Source organism: Hyperolius riggenbachi, chromosome 4 (genome assembly GCF_040937935.1).
Source record: "Hyperolius riggenbachi isolate aHypRig1 chromosome 4, aHypRig1.pri, whole genome shotgun sequence".
Lineage (NCBI taxonomy): Eukaryota > Metazoa > Chordata > Amphibia > Anura > Hyperoliidae > Hyperolius > Hyperolius riggenbachi.
Genome location: NC_090649.1, coordinates 226160383 through 226173533, shown reverse-complemented (window position 1 = coordinate 226173533; position 13151 = coordinate 226160383). Strand labels below are relative to the sequence as shown.

At 41.7% G+C, this 13151-nt stretch overlaps 1 protein-coding gene across 1 annotated transcript in view; it reads left to right on the top strand.

Moving 5' to 3' along the window:
- COL21A1 (collagen type XXI alpha 1 chain) overlaps nucleotides 1–13151 on the top strand; it is a 197684-nt gene that overhangs the window by 48284 nt on the left and 136249 nt on the right. The window contains exons 6-8 of the mRNA XM_068279365.1: nucleotides 9217–9294; nucleotides 11296–11304; nucleotides 12794–12877. Coding sequence (XP_068135466.1) covers nucleotides 9217–9294; nucleotides 11296–11304; nucleotides 12794–12877 — 171 coding nt within the window. The remainder of the gene's footprint in view (nucleotides 1–9216; nucleotides 9295–11295; nucleotides 11305–12793; nucleotides 12878–13151) is intronic.

Here is a 13151-nt window from a genome sequence, read left to right as displayed (position 1 = left end):
CTGAATGACATATCCAAGTGGCTGGCATCATGTAGAGGAACATCTGAACAGTGTATGGAGTAAATCCTTCTAGATATCATAGTGCCATTTGACAGTAACATCAGTAAAAAGGAATATGAGAAGCTGGAAATGTACCAGGGCTTTTTGTGAAGCTAGATGTTGAAGGTGGAAGCCAAAGTGGTGCCAGTAGTGGTGGAAGCACTTTGGGTTTATGACTCATATCCTAAGAGAATGCTACACCAGTTCCCATGAAGAACATCAAACCATAAGAGTGCAATGCCAAGAACAGATGTGGAACCCGAGACATATTTCGGCTAGATTCACACTGCAGATTGGCGGTGGCTGCGCCGGCAAAAACAGGCCTTTGGGGATTACCACGTTAGCAGGGCGTAATCCCTGTCTGGCATCTGGCCAAGCAGGAAGTGACTCTCACTTCCTGTTCGGGAATCGATGACGTGCGCTTGAGCGTATTGTTAAAATACGCTTCTACGAATGCACGACGCAGAAACATGCGGCAGATTTTTTACATACGCGCAGTCTCGCACGTCTCCATAGACTTACATGACTTCTGCTCCGATGCAGATCATTGCAGGTCACCGCGGGAGCCGCACGGTAACTTAGGTATGGAAGCGCATTAGATAGGGCACTTCCGGCGCAGCATAGCGCAACGTGGGTAGTGTGAACTCCCCCATAGACTTTCATTAGGCTGCAGGTTGGATTCTGTACTTTACTGTAATTTACCGCACCGCGCCTCAGTGTGAAAGGGCCTATAAGGGCATTAGAAAGCTGGGACTGCAGTTCAGGCAGTAAAAAGACTTGATGGCTTTAGAAAGTGACTGTCAAACAATTGCTGCAGAGACACTGTACTGAAGATACGAGAGCAGTGCTAATATCTGACATTTCCTATGTATTACTGATTTATAAATGCAAAAACCTGTCAGTTTTTAACAAGGTAACAGATAAAATGCAGATGACTTTGCTATTTTTAACACTATTGTTAATAAACCCTGTTAACTGATACTACAGTATATTACAATACTTTGTCATGGAGGCCCCAGGGATCCATTTTGTATCACTGCCCTGGAAGCAGCTACACATTGAGATCAGGAACTATCTGTGACAGCGGAAAACTCCAGATGCTGAAGCCTTCCTCTTTGTCTATCTCCTGATTCAAAACGCTAAGTTTGCCATATGGCAAATACACCCCAGGATAACTTGCTGTTTTAGATTAACAATGTCTGTAGCAAGACACAGACTATCTGTCATCACTGTTACAATTTATCTTACAAAAGATATTTTAAATAGCATTTCACTTATCACCATGTCCAGAGTTCCCGTTGAGACAATATATGTTACTTGATCAATTTATCTGTTTCTAATCAGAGAAAATGTATTGCAGATATTGCTGCAAATCTCTATACATTGTCTCTTATGCAGTGCTTTGCTTGTATTGCTTTACATAGTCACTCTACGCATTACCATGCTTAGCTCTCCATCTGGGAACACAGATTTATACCAGATACGCTGGCCAAGAAATTAAAACCAGCCACAATGTAATATTAATCATTTTAATTCATGCTATACATCCATGCAGTAGAACACGGACACCTACAAAGCTTACCATGAGTATCTTGCTCAGTTACAATGTTTATGTCCATAGGAGCTATGATTAATATAGGCTGCATTGTTTTACTGAGCCTTCCCCAGTATGTATTTTATTCTTAGAGAGCTTGACATACTTATCCTTATCAGTGAGTAAAATTCAGAGGCCCTTCATAGCATAGGGGAAATATTTTTGGCAGGCTGAAGTGAGCTCTGAAAGCATCCTCATATTTATGTAAATGTTACACATCATAAGGGCACCAAACCCAAAACAAGTTATTGCATCGCAACACTGTGTTATTTATTCAAGCCAAGCTACAGAGTAAGTATATAAAAATGATACTACAGATATGATTGTTTTTAATCCAGTGGAGAGAAATACATGAAAAAATTAACCCATGAAGCAATTTCCAGCCTCCATATTCTTCATGCTAATTTCAGAATCACCTGAAGAGCAACTTCCATTGTGTGTAAAGCCTTGTACACATGTACGAGGAACGCCACGCAGTGGGGAATTTCTGTCCCTCGGCTGCCATTGCCGTGTCACACGGCTGTCCCCAGTCCCAGTACAGCACTGCACAAAGTAATTAGACAGCGGTTTCGCCGTCTAACCGCTCGGAGACTGAAAGCGGGGCGGACCTCCGCCCCCCAAGCAGGAGATGCGCGCGCAGCATGTGCACAATCTCCTGCTAGCCCCATTCCTGCTAGCCCCATAGACAGCCGTTCACACCAATCGGCGTGGAGCGGTCCTGGGGCTGCCGTACTGCTCACGCCAATTGGTGTGGAGCAGTCGGCAAGTAGTTAAAATCTTTCATTTTCTAACAATCTCTTATACACACTGTAATCCTTAAAACTTTTACAGTGAAAAAAAAGAAAGAAAGAATCAAAACAGAAGGAAAAGGGTTCTCTCCAGGTCAACACTGTAAATTGCAAGAATTTTGTCAATTCTTATAACAGATTTTTTTTATTCTGCATTATTTGTGTGTATACTGGTGGAAGTCGGATTTGTTAGTTCTTGACAGGAGATGATACAGCATTAGCAGTTTGCTAAAATTACCTGATCAGTTAAAGATTTGTTAAAAAATAGGCAAAACACATTTGTCCATCCTTGTAGATGTGCATATGCTGTAGAACACAATTACCCTAGTAGACCTAGGCATGATATTATTTCTGGGACAGTAAGAGGGGAAGATAGAAATTGCTGGCACTGCAAAGATCATTGCACATCCAAGGAGGGGGAGGAGGGAGAGGAGGGAGCACTGCACGGCCCCAAACGGAGATGTATGAGGAGTGTATCCTCAGCGTGCTCAGGTCCAAGTTACAGCATGATTGGAAGGAGGAGGAGAAAGCGCCGGCACTGCTGTCATACACTTTATTTAGACATTGGTAAAATCAATGCAAGGAAATTCTTCCAGACAGATTAGGAAAGACACATACCGTGGGTAGATGTAGCAGGTGCGGTGGGTGCAGTGGGTGGGGTGCCTGACGGCCGTTTCGCGCGATATGCGCTTCTACGGAGGCTATACGGGGTGGTCTCATCACAGGCTGGCTTATAAACCCTTCCTAAGTCTGCGTGCGGCGATCTGCCGCTGGATATGCCACCTTCCCCGGGTCGTCACGTCACGCCTCCCCATTGACCGCTCACCAAACGGGACGGCTGGAGGCAGGTGACGTCATATACTTCCTGACTACGGTGGCTCAACAGGGGAACACTGTATTAGGTTCCCCGGGCAACCAATGCGAGTCAAGCCAACACCGTAAGTCAGGACGTAATGCTGCCATCTTGTGGCCAAAATGGAAATTGCAGCCCCAAAGCTGCAAAGTGCGTGCATAGTGCAAAATCAAAGCTTTTTGCATATAATAGGAGCATAAGAATGCATATAAAAATGAATAAATATTTTTTTTATCATTGCAAATATTAAAATGCAGTGCTTTTAGTGTCCCTAAGCTCACTGAACCAGCTGAGGGCAAAAGTTATTCAAAAACTAACGTGGTACGAAAAATGTTAACGGTGATACTGTGCCAAACTAAGAACAGGGGAGTGTTCTTAGTTTGGCACAGTATCACCGTTAACATTTTTCGTACCACGTTAGTTTTTGAATAACTTTTGCCCTCAGCTGGTTCAGTGAGCTTAGGGACACTAAAAGCACTGCATTTTAATATTTGCAATGATAAAAAAATATTTATTCATTTTTATATGCATTCTTATGCTCCTATTATATGCAAAAAGCTTTGATTTTGCACTATGCACGCACTTTGCAGCTTTGGGGCTGCAATTTCCATTTTGGCCACAAGATGGCAGCATTACGTCCTGACTTACGGTGTTGGCTTGACTCGCATTGGTTGCCCGGGGAACCTAATACAGTGTTCCCCTGTTGAGCCACCGTAGTCAGGAAGTATATGACGTCACCTGCCTCCAGCCGTCCCGTTTGGTGAGCGGCCAATGGGGAGGCGTGACGTGACGACCCGGGGGAGGTGGCATATTCAGCGGCAGATCGCCGCACGCAGGCTTAGGAAGGGTTTATAAGCCAGCCTGTGATGAGACCACCCCGTATAGCCTCCGTGGAAGCGCATATCGCGCGAAACGGCCATCAGGCACCCCACCCACTGCACCCACCGCACCTGCTACATCTACCCACGGTATGTGTCTTTCCTAATCTGTCTGGAAGAATTTCCTTGCATTGATTTTACCAATGTCTAAATAAAGTGTATGACAGCAGTGCCGGCGCTTTCTCCTCCTCCTTTCAATCATGATATTATTTCTTGTTCAGGCCAGTTTTACATTTATTTTTTGCGTTGCGGTGGGGATGCAATGCTTTTACTGCATCCCACCGCAACGTAAAAAATGACAAGAATATGACCCAGCCCAGTGACATGCTCCCTGCTGGGCAGGAAGTATGTCACTGGGATTACCGTGGGTCCACGTATGCAATGCACTGACTCCCCATGCTCTTATCGATGAAATTCCTGCACCGCCCCATTGATTCCAATGACTTCTGCCACTGATGCGTTGCTCCGGAAGTCATACCGTAACACGCTGTTGACTCTGTGTCAGCTTGTGATTCAGAAACTTCCAGCGCAACACTAGGCCCCATTGACTGCTGTAAAACAGGGTAACACAATGACCACCTGCAATGCAAGTGTAAAAGGGGCCTAAAGGCAAGTTATGCATGCAGAAAAAAAACGAGTATATTTTACACCAGTGTTTTTAAACAATATTGGGCTCGATTCACAAAGCGGTGCTAACCCAGTTAGAAACTTTAGGCATGATAACCATTGCACCATGCTGGTGAAAAGTCAGTTTAGGCGTGATAAGTTTAGGCGTGATAAGTTTAGGCATGATAAGGTTAGGCATGCTAAGTTTAGATAAGTTTAGATCGCACGCAAAGTCCCGCACGCAAAGCAGCGCCATTAAACTCTATGCGAAGTGCACCAGACTTTGCTAGCGCAAAACTTTTGATCAGCTGTGCACTGCGGTGCTAACCCAGTTGGTGCTTAAACTTATCATGCCTAAACTTATCACACCTAAACTTAACATGCCTAAACTTATTACACCTAAACTTATCACACCTAAACTTATCATGCCTAAACTGAGTTTAGGCATGATAAAGGGCTTTTCACCAGCGTGCTAACTGTTAGCACCGCTTTGTGAATCAGGCCCATTGTGTTGTTTACCTCCTTATGAAATCCTGTGCTTATCAAGTACTGCCTGGTATAGGTATAATGATCTCAAGTATCCCTTGACACACATACATTTAATAATTGTACACCCCAAATGGCATGTTAATGATCTCCAAGCATAGCCTGAAGCTTTAATTACCTAAATACATTGATGTAATGAAAATCTAGTTTTCCATTTCACACATCCAATGCCACAACTCTTAAATTATATAATTGTGCCTAAAGCCCAATAGGTGGACAACATAATTATCACTTCACCCACTCTAACCATTTATGGCCAAATTAGGAAATGATATATGCCTGTGCAAGTCTTTCCTGATATCTGTGATTATCTTGTAAATCATTTTTCTAGCACTGATTGATGCATGCAGAGAACATATCAGTCAGCACATCATGTTGAGTGCAATTCAATATTTTGGGATCTGTTAAGAGTTAGCAGACCTCCCTCCTAATGAAGTGAGAACCCTCAGCCACTGCTGGAATAAACCTATTAGCAACTTTCTGTTATTACACTGACTGGAACAGAACTTCTAACTCTGATTAACCGATAAAGGTTAAGTAAAAGAAAACAACTTTCATCAAGTAATCAGATAAGGAAGTGTTATTCTGACCTTTGTAATGGAAGAACACTGATAATTCAATTATTATGATTCATTTTGGTAGTGTCAATGGCTAGAGTTGGAGATCTTCTTGCCCTTAGGCCTTAGCCATGTTTTCTACATATGCAGCACATCGGGTGAGGAATTCACTGTCAAAACAAAGTAACCCTGTAGTAGATGAATATGAATCTACTGTCCTTTCCTGAAACAGAACTGGACAATAACAGCACAGTTTCATACCCTAAAAAACTTTTCTTCTGTTTTATCCAGCAGCATGAAAAGTTTGCACTTCAAATCAACTGCTGAGTAGCTGAGCCACAGACGAACTTGCTGACTCACCTCTGCATTCTGATGACTCATGCTGTCTAGGTGAAGAGTAGATAGGATCAGCCAACAGAAATTAAGGGATGAGGAGTGTTCACCTTAGTGTCAGTAACAGGCTTCCCTGACCTACAAGATTTTTTATTATGATTGGATAAGATGAAGAAAAGAGTGTTTAGGGTAAGAAACAGCATCTGTGCTTTAGTTAAAACTTTTCTCTGAATACTGGTTTTATATGTATGGCTCTGCTGTAGGATAATTTCAAGGATAATGTTTAAAAAAAATTGGGAACAACACAAGCTGGTGCCTCTAGTGTTCTAAGATGGCTTAACTCTCCCTGAGACTCACCCTTACACCCTCTGTCAAGACACGTGGGCAGGTAGTCAGGAGGAAAAGCAACTTTGTAGGCGCAGCCTGTCAAATCATACCAGTCCACAAGGTAGAGGTGGTACAGGCTACCAATTCATATCATGATTTATGCAGAACCAGAACCAGAAGTATTTTGTAGGGACTTCTTGCTCATGTGAAGATGAATATTTGCAAATATTGTCAGCTTTAGGCCTTATTTACACTTAATGCATTGCCTTGAGTTGCGTCCTGTTGCATTACATTTGCCGAAATGGGACACAACACAATTCAACACAACTCAACACTAAGTGTAAATATGGCCTTAAAGAGCAGTGTCGGACTGGTCGGGCGAGAGCTCGTGGTAAAAGCCGGTGGGCCTTTCATTACATCGTCCTCGGGTGCCCCAGTGCAGAAGAGGAGGGGGCACAGTGCAGAAGGAGGGGCAGTGGGCACAGAGCAGCGGGCAGGGGGGCAGCCTCACCCCCCTCTCCCGGGGCCCCCTTTCCACACTCCCTCCTCCAGAATGTAGCGCAGCCAGCCAGCGGCAGCATTGTGGAACGACTTACCGAGAGCCAGAGAGCTCTGTGTGCTGCTGGTCCGGTCTTCTGCACTGTCTAATCCCGCTCTCACAGGAAGTACAGTGAGAGCGGGATCGGACAGTGTAGAAGACCAGACCAGTGACACGCAGAGCTCTATGGCTCTCGGTAAGTCGTTCCCCACTGCTGCTGGCTAGCTGCATTATATTCTGGAGGGGGAGCATGGAAGAGGGGCACCAGGTGAGGGAGGGGGGAAGCTGTATATAGACCTGGCTACCTATACTAGGGACACCTATAGACCTGGCTAACTACACTGGGAACACCTATAGACTGGGCTAACTAACTGGGGACACCTATAGACCTGACTACCTATACTAGGCACACCTATACACCTGGCTAATTACACTGGGGACACCTATAGACATGGCTTACTAAACTGGGGACACCTATATACCTGGCTAACTAAACTGGGGACACCTATAGACCTGGATACCTATACTGGGAGCACCTATAGACTTGGTTGCCTATACTGTGGACACCTATAGACCTGACTACCTATACTGGGCACACCTATAGACCTGGCTACCTATACTGATGGCATCTATAGCTGGCTATCTATACTGGGGGCACCTATAGACCTGACTACCTATACTGGGTGCACCTATAGACCTGGCTACCTATACTGGGGGCATCTATAGCTGGCTACCTATACTGGCGACACCTATAGCTAACTACCTATACTGGGGACACCTATAACTTGCTACATATACTGGGGACACCTATAGTTAACTACCTTTACTGGGGACACCTACTGTATAGCTTGCTACCTATACTGGGTGCCCCTATATCTAACTACCTATACTGGGGACACTTAAAACTGGCTACCTATACTGGGGACAACTAGGACAACTAGGCCCTTCATATGACTCTTTCCTCAGGCCCTGCATACTCTAAGGCCATTCTACATTGCTGGCAGTATCATCCAGCAAAGCACCCAGCCCTCCCCAGCCAGCCATGGCTACCTAATACTGATATACAGTATATGGCACTTGGCTACTTAACTCTGTTTTCTGGGGAACATGGCTACTTAATTTATGTACACAGGGCCCATTTGGCTTTTTTATTGTGTTCATTGTAAGACACCTGGCTACTTAATTATTTTATCTGGAATTGTGTGACTACTTAATATTTTTATTTAGCGGCATTTGACTACTTGATGAAGTTACGACTTGATTATTTTATCTAAAGTTTATCTGGTTAAACCCACTCTTTGAGAATAGCACTGCTACTTATTTTGTTTATTTTTTTGTTATTTTTTGTATTTGTGGGTCTGCCAATGACCCATCATGACCACGCCCATGTACCAGTGCATGGGGACACCCATTTTGTTTTGCTCGCGCCGCATGTGTCTGTCTCCCTGTTATGGACTGTCCTCAGAAATGCTCACAATCTATTCCCTACCATAATCTAATGTCCTACCAAATGATGTATTTATTTAGTGCAAAATGTCTGGAGTACATGCGTATGTGAGCTCAAAATGGGGGGAGAAGGGGGAGGCAATCCTGTGCCCGGGGGGCGGGGGGGGGGGGAAGGGGGCAGGTGGCAATCCCCAGGCTGAAACTTTCCTGGTGTGCCCTTAGTTTCCCAGTCTGGCCCTGCTTAAAGGAAACCTGTGATCAGATTTACTAGCGTAAATCACTCTCCTGTTGCCGGAAGTGTTCTGCAGGTGCACAGAAGTACTGCGCAGGTGTAAACGCTCCAGATGACGGGAGTAGGACAGGGCCATGCACCCAGCTGGGCCCCACATGCATAGTACAGCATGACTGAGCCAACTGGAGGGAGACACTGGGCTGGCCAGCAGACAGAAGGATGGTGAGGGAGCCAACGACCTAAAGAGGGCTGAAGGAAGCCGCCGGTATGTATAAATGTTTAGTAAATTTGATCTCAGATACACTTTAAGAAAGTGAAATGTATGCAGTCCAGCCTTTGGAGAGGGGTTGTTAATTCTTAACACATTATTATGAAGTGGGGAAGATGATACATTGGTCTGTTGTTGCTTACAACTCACTGCTGGCTTTCTGTCTTTTATTAGTTTCCTAACCGTACCAAAATTGTACTCTGTCTTACAGTTCACGCTTCAAAAGTTGAGAATATATTGTGATCCAGAACAGAACAAACGTGAGACAGCTTGTGAAATACCTGGAATGGTAAAATGTTTGTTTTTTCCTTATTGACAAGAACAAGAATACAGTTTTTTTATGTTGTTAATAATTCAGAAGGAAGCTACAGTATATTATGCTAGCGAGTTAACATTCATAGCCTGATTCTTTATATCAGTACCAATGCATATCAAACTGACAAGCAAAGAATACAAGTTTTATGTCCAGATTTGTACTATAAATATTGCAAGAAAATTGCTGGAACTATTTATTTTGAATGTGTTTTTGTGGCTTGGAAAGTGCTAAAACCATACTGTATTGTACAGACAAATAAGAGTTAAAACTAAGTAAGGATGTTGTGGGGTACAGTATATTCACTTAACTGGTAATCACCAATAAGTTTTAGAGCAAATCTGAATAAATAAACTTATGGGATAATTAATTGTATGTGTAGTATAGATAACAAATAGAACATTAGAACAAAAAAAAAAGTAACATGTTGTTTTTCCAGTACATGAAGAGTTAAAACACTTTATTGTTGTTATCTCCGCAAAAGAGTTTCTGTGAGCTATCTGACCAACTTGATCAAACTGAGTCCTGGTTTTGAATAGCTTAATGCGGATCCGAGATGAAAAACTAACTATAACAAGTAACTTGTCTATATATCTTATCTAAAGTTTAGATAGTTTACAAAGCAAATCCAGCTGCAAACAGCTTTAATAGAATATGATTATTTCTTCCAGTGATACTATGACAGCAGCCATGTTGTTTGTAAACATTACACAGAGGCAGGCTTATCTGCATCTTGAGCAAAAAAACCTAATCCTCCCTCCTCCTCCCTCCTCCCCTCTGCCTCTGAAATCTCTGGCTAGTAATACCTCCCCCTCCTCCTGCAAAGATGGAGCTCCCATGAGCCCTTGCTACTGTCTGAGAGTGCCTTGGCTCTCTGAAAACCTGTGGGCGTGGCTTGTTTAGTTTATACGGAATTAGAGTATTAAAACAAAAACAAAAAAGTATTTGGCTTGAGGAATGCCCTATAAACAATAGGAAAGGAACACAATTATGCAATGAGTAAAAGTTCATCTCGGATCCACTTTAAACAGCCCAGAAACAGTGAGAGACAGCTTGTGATAAGGTTTTACTGCAGCAAAGTTACAAGGGTCATTAGCTCTGCTTTCTTCAATGGTTTTTAAACTGCAAATATGACAAAATGATTCAATGTTAGAAAAAAAGCTGTATAACTGAAAATAAAAATAGGAAACTTCTTTGCTACTAATATTCTATTAATTATCCACACTACGCATACAATTCATTATCTCTTAAGTTTATTTTCGCTTCAGTGCCACTTTAAGCACAATAAGTAGAGTGTAATGCAAAACAGTGTAATTGCATAAAGATGTTAACAGGGATTATTCAAAGCAACGATAATATCATGCGTAATGCATATGTAAATCGCGCACAACAGGTGCAAAAACAGATAATCGAGACACGAGTTAAGTTATATGTCGTGTTACGTACGAGGAATGTGTTACAACATACTAGTAATGAACATTGATTAGTTATGCTAACTAAAAATACATAACTAAGTTTTATGCAATACCATGCATAACGTATACCACTAATGAGTTACGGTACACTTTGCCCCAGTTTAGTAAATATACCCCCAAGTTCTTTACACTGTTGTTGGCCTTTCAGTTCATCAACACATAACCCAGGGACATGTAGGGTTGTGATGGCTCTTATTTTTTATCTGACTAGATTACTAGATTACAATAATAAGCTTTGTAATAGCTGAGGCCTCTGTGTCGTAATGCCCGATTTAAATGTCTCAGAAGGTTCCTGTATAAATCTGTTCAGTTAGCCAAACAAATGTCAAACTTTTCAATTGTGATAATCTGTGCAGGTTAAATTAAGATGCATTCTTCTGCATTATACTTTACTATACAGTATGTTATTATTTTCAAATTATTTTATGTGGTATTATCCTTTAATGTACCACATATAATTTAATTTATATTTAGTAATGTTTGTTATTTTTTTTTCTTACAGAATGGGGAGGTATGTTGTGTTTTTATTCACGAAATAACAAGGTACCGTAATATTTTCATGATGTTTTTGAAGAACAAGAACATTTCAAAGCCAAAAGGATTTGTATTTTTAGTTTTGAGCAGTGTGGGGGTAGGCTAGAAAGTTTTGGGAGTCATAATTAATGGCTGTGGTGTGCATGCAGAGATTTTCTGTGGGACCTTTCAGGACCTCAGTAGCTTTAATAAGAAAACTGGTAGTCCCAGGAACAGAGAAAGTGTGTCAAGAAAAAAAAAAAGTTGTGGATATTCCTATTGATGGGGACATGGAACAGAAATCAGGTGCTGACTCACTATTATTCTATTCAAACATAAAATAACACAATATCCAGGAATAAAGCTGTAACAAAACATTGTAAATGCAGTATTGAAATAACTGCAAGTCTGAAGTGTGTGCATCTCTGAAAGCATTATAATTCAAGCTAACAGGTAGACAAATAGGCAAACATATATAGTAGATTGATCCTGTGTATAGTTACTGTATGAACGGATCAGGAAAACATCATTTGTTGTATAATCAAGCTGAAAGTTTTTTGTAAGAATGTTACTGTGCTCCAAACAAGTGCAGACTATGGGACAATAATTAGAAAGCTATTTTTCCTCAGGGCACTGACCTCTCATTTCTGCACACACATACAGTAACTGTTCAAAAACCATGTAAGTATGTTTATTGATACTTACCTGTTGGATCTACTTAATCAACTGTGTATTTTTATGGTTTTATAGGTGCAGTGCTTTTATAAATTTACTTCAGCCTATATGTGTCACTTTGTAACCTGCGATATATCTGCATCTGGAAATATGGTGATATTCTATTGGCTGACGAACTGCTAGTTTCCCTGTACTGTTGTTATCACCAATATAATCCATTGTAATCCGTTTTATGGCTAGTTGCCATTTACCAAGCAACATTTTAGTGCCTGCCAGTAGATCTGGCTAAACTGTGCATGCATGTATTATTGCTCTAGCAAATCAATGGGTCTATTTACTTGTAATTGACATTTCTAGGTGTAAAAGTTAGAGGCAACATGCCTTTTATAAGAGAATAAAGGAAGCAGTTCCCATATCCATTTCTCTATAGATTTCCTTCAACCAGGTATTATTACTTGTGTTGGGCTATACTAACGTTGTCAGGAAATTTTATGAAGTAACAATCCACAATGTTTGCATGTTCTGTTCTCAGTATACCGTAATTATTAAGAGGACATTTGGTGCTTATTTCCATTTTCCACTTTGAACCAGCAGTAGTTGCCTTTATTATTCGTCTGAAGCTATACTATGAAGGCACAGTGCAGTATAAGGTACCATACTTGTTGTGTTGCACTTGCAGGTACAAATCTGATCATTAGAACAAATAAAAAGGAAATACTCCTCTGATGAAATAAGCACAATAAGTATCAAATTTCACATTTTAAAACAGCTAAAATATTTTTCTGGAAAACATTTTCTCACTGTCTTTCCAGTGTTTAAATGGTCCAAGTGATGTTGGCACAACAGCTGCTCCCTGTGTTTGTCCTCCTGGGGAAAAAGGACCTCCTGGTCTCAAAGTAAGTTGAACTTCATCACTAATAAGTCTTATGTACACATCCCTGGAAAATGTACATGAACTGTGTGTGCATGTCAATTTCACTGACCTTTTGTGAATACACCTCATAATATCTTATCCATAGGCATGACAGCCAGGGAAGTAGCATTTTGTGGAAGAGGCCTGAAAGTATAGCCTTCTGAATTCTCTCACCACCAGTGTACTTTCAGCTGATTTATACATGTGTATATATGCACACACCATATTTTTGCTGTAAGGGAAGCCTAGTATTCAAA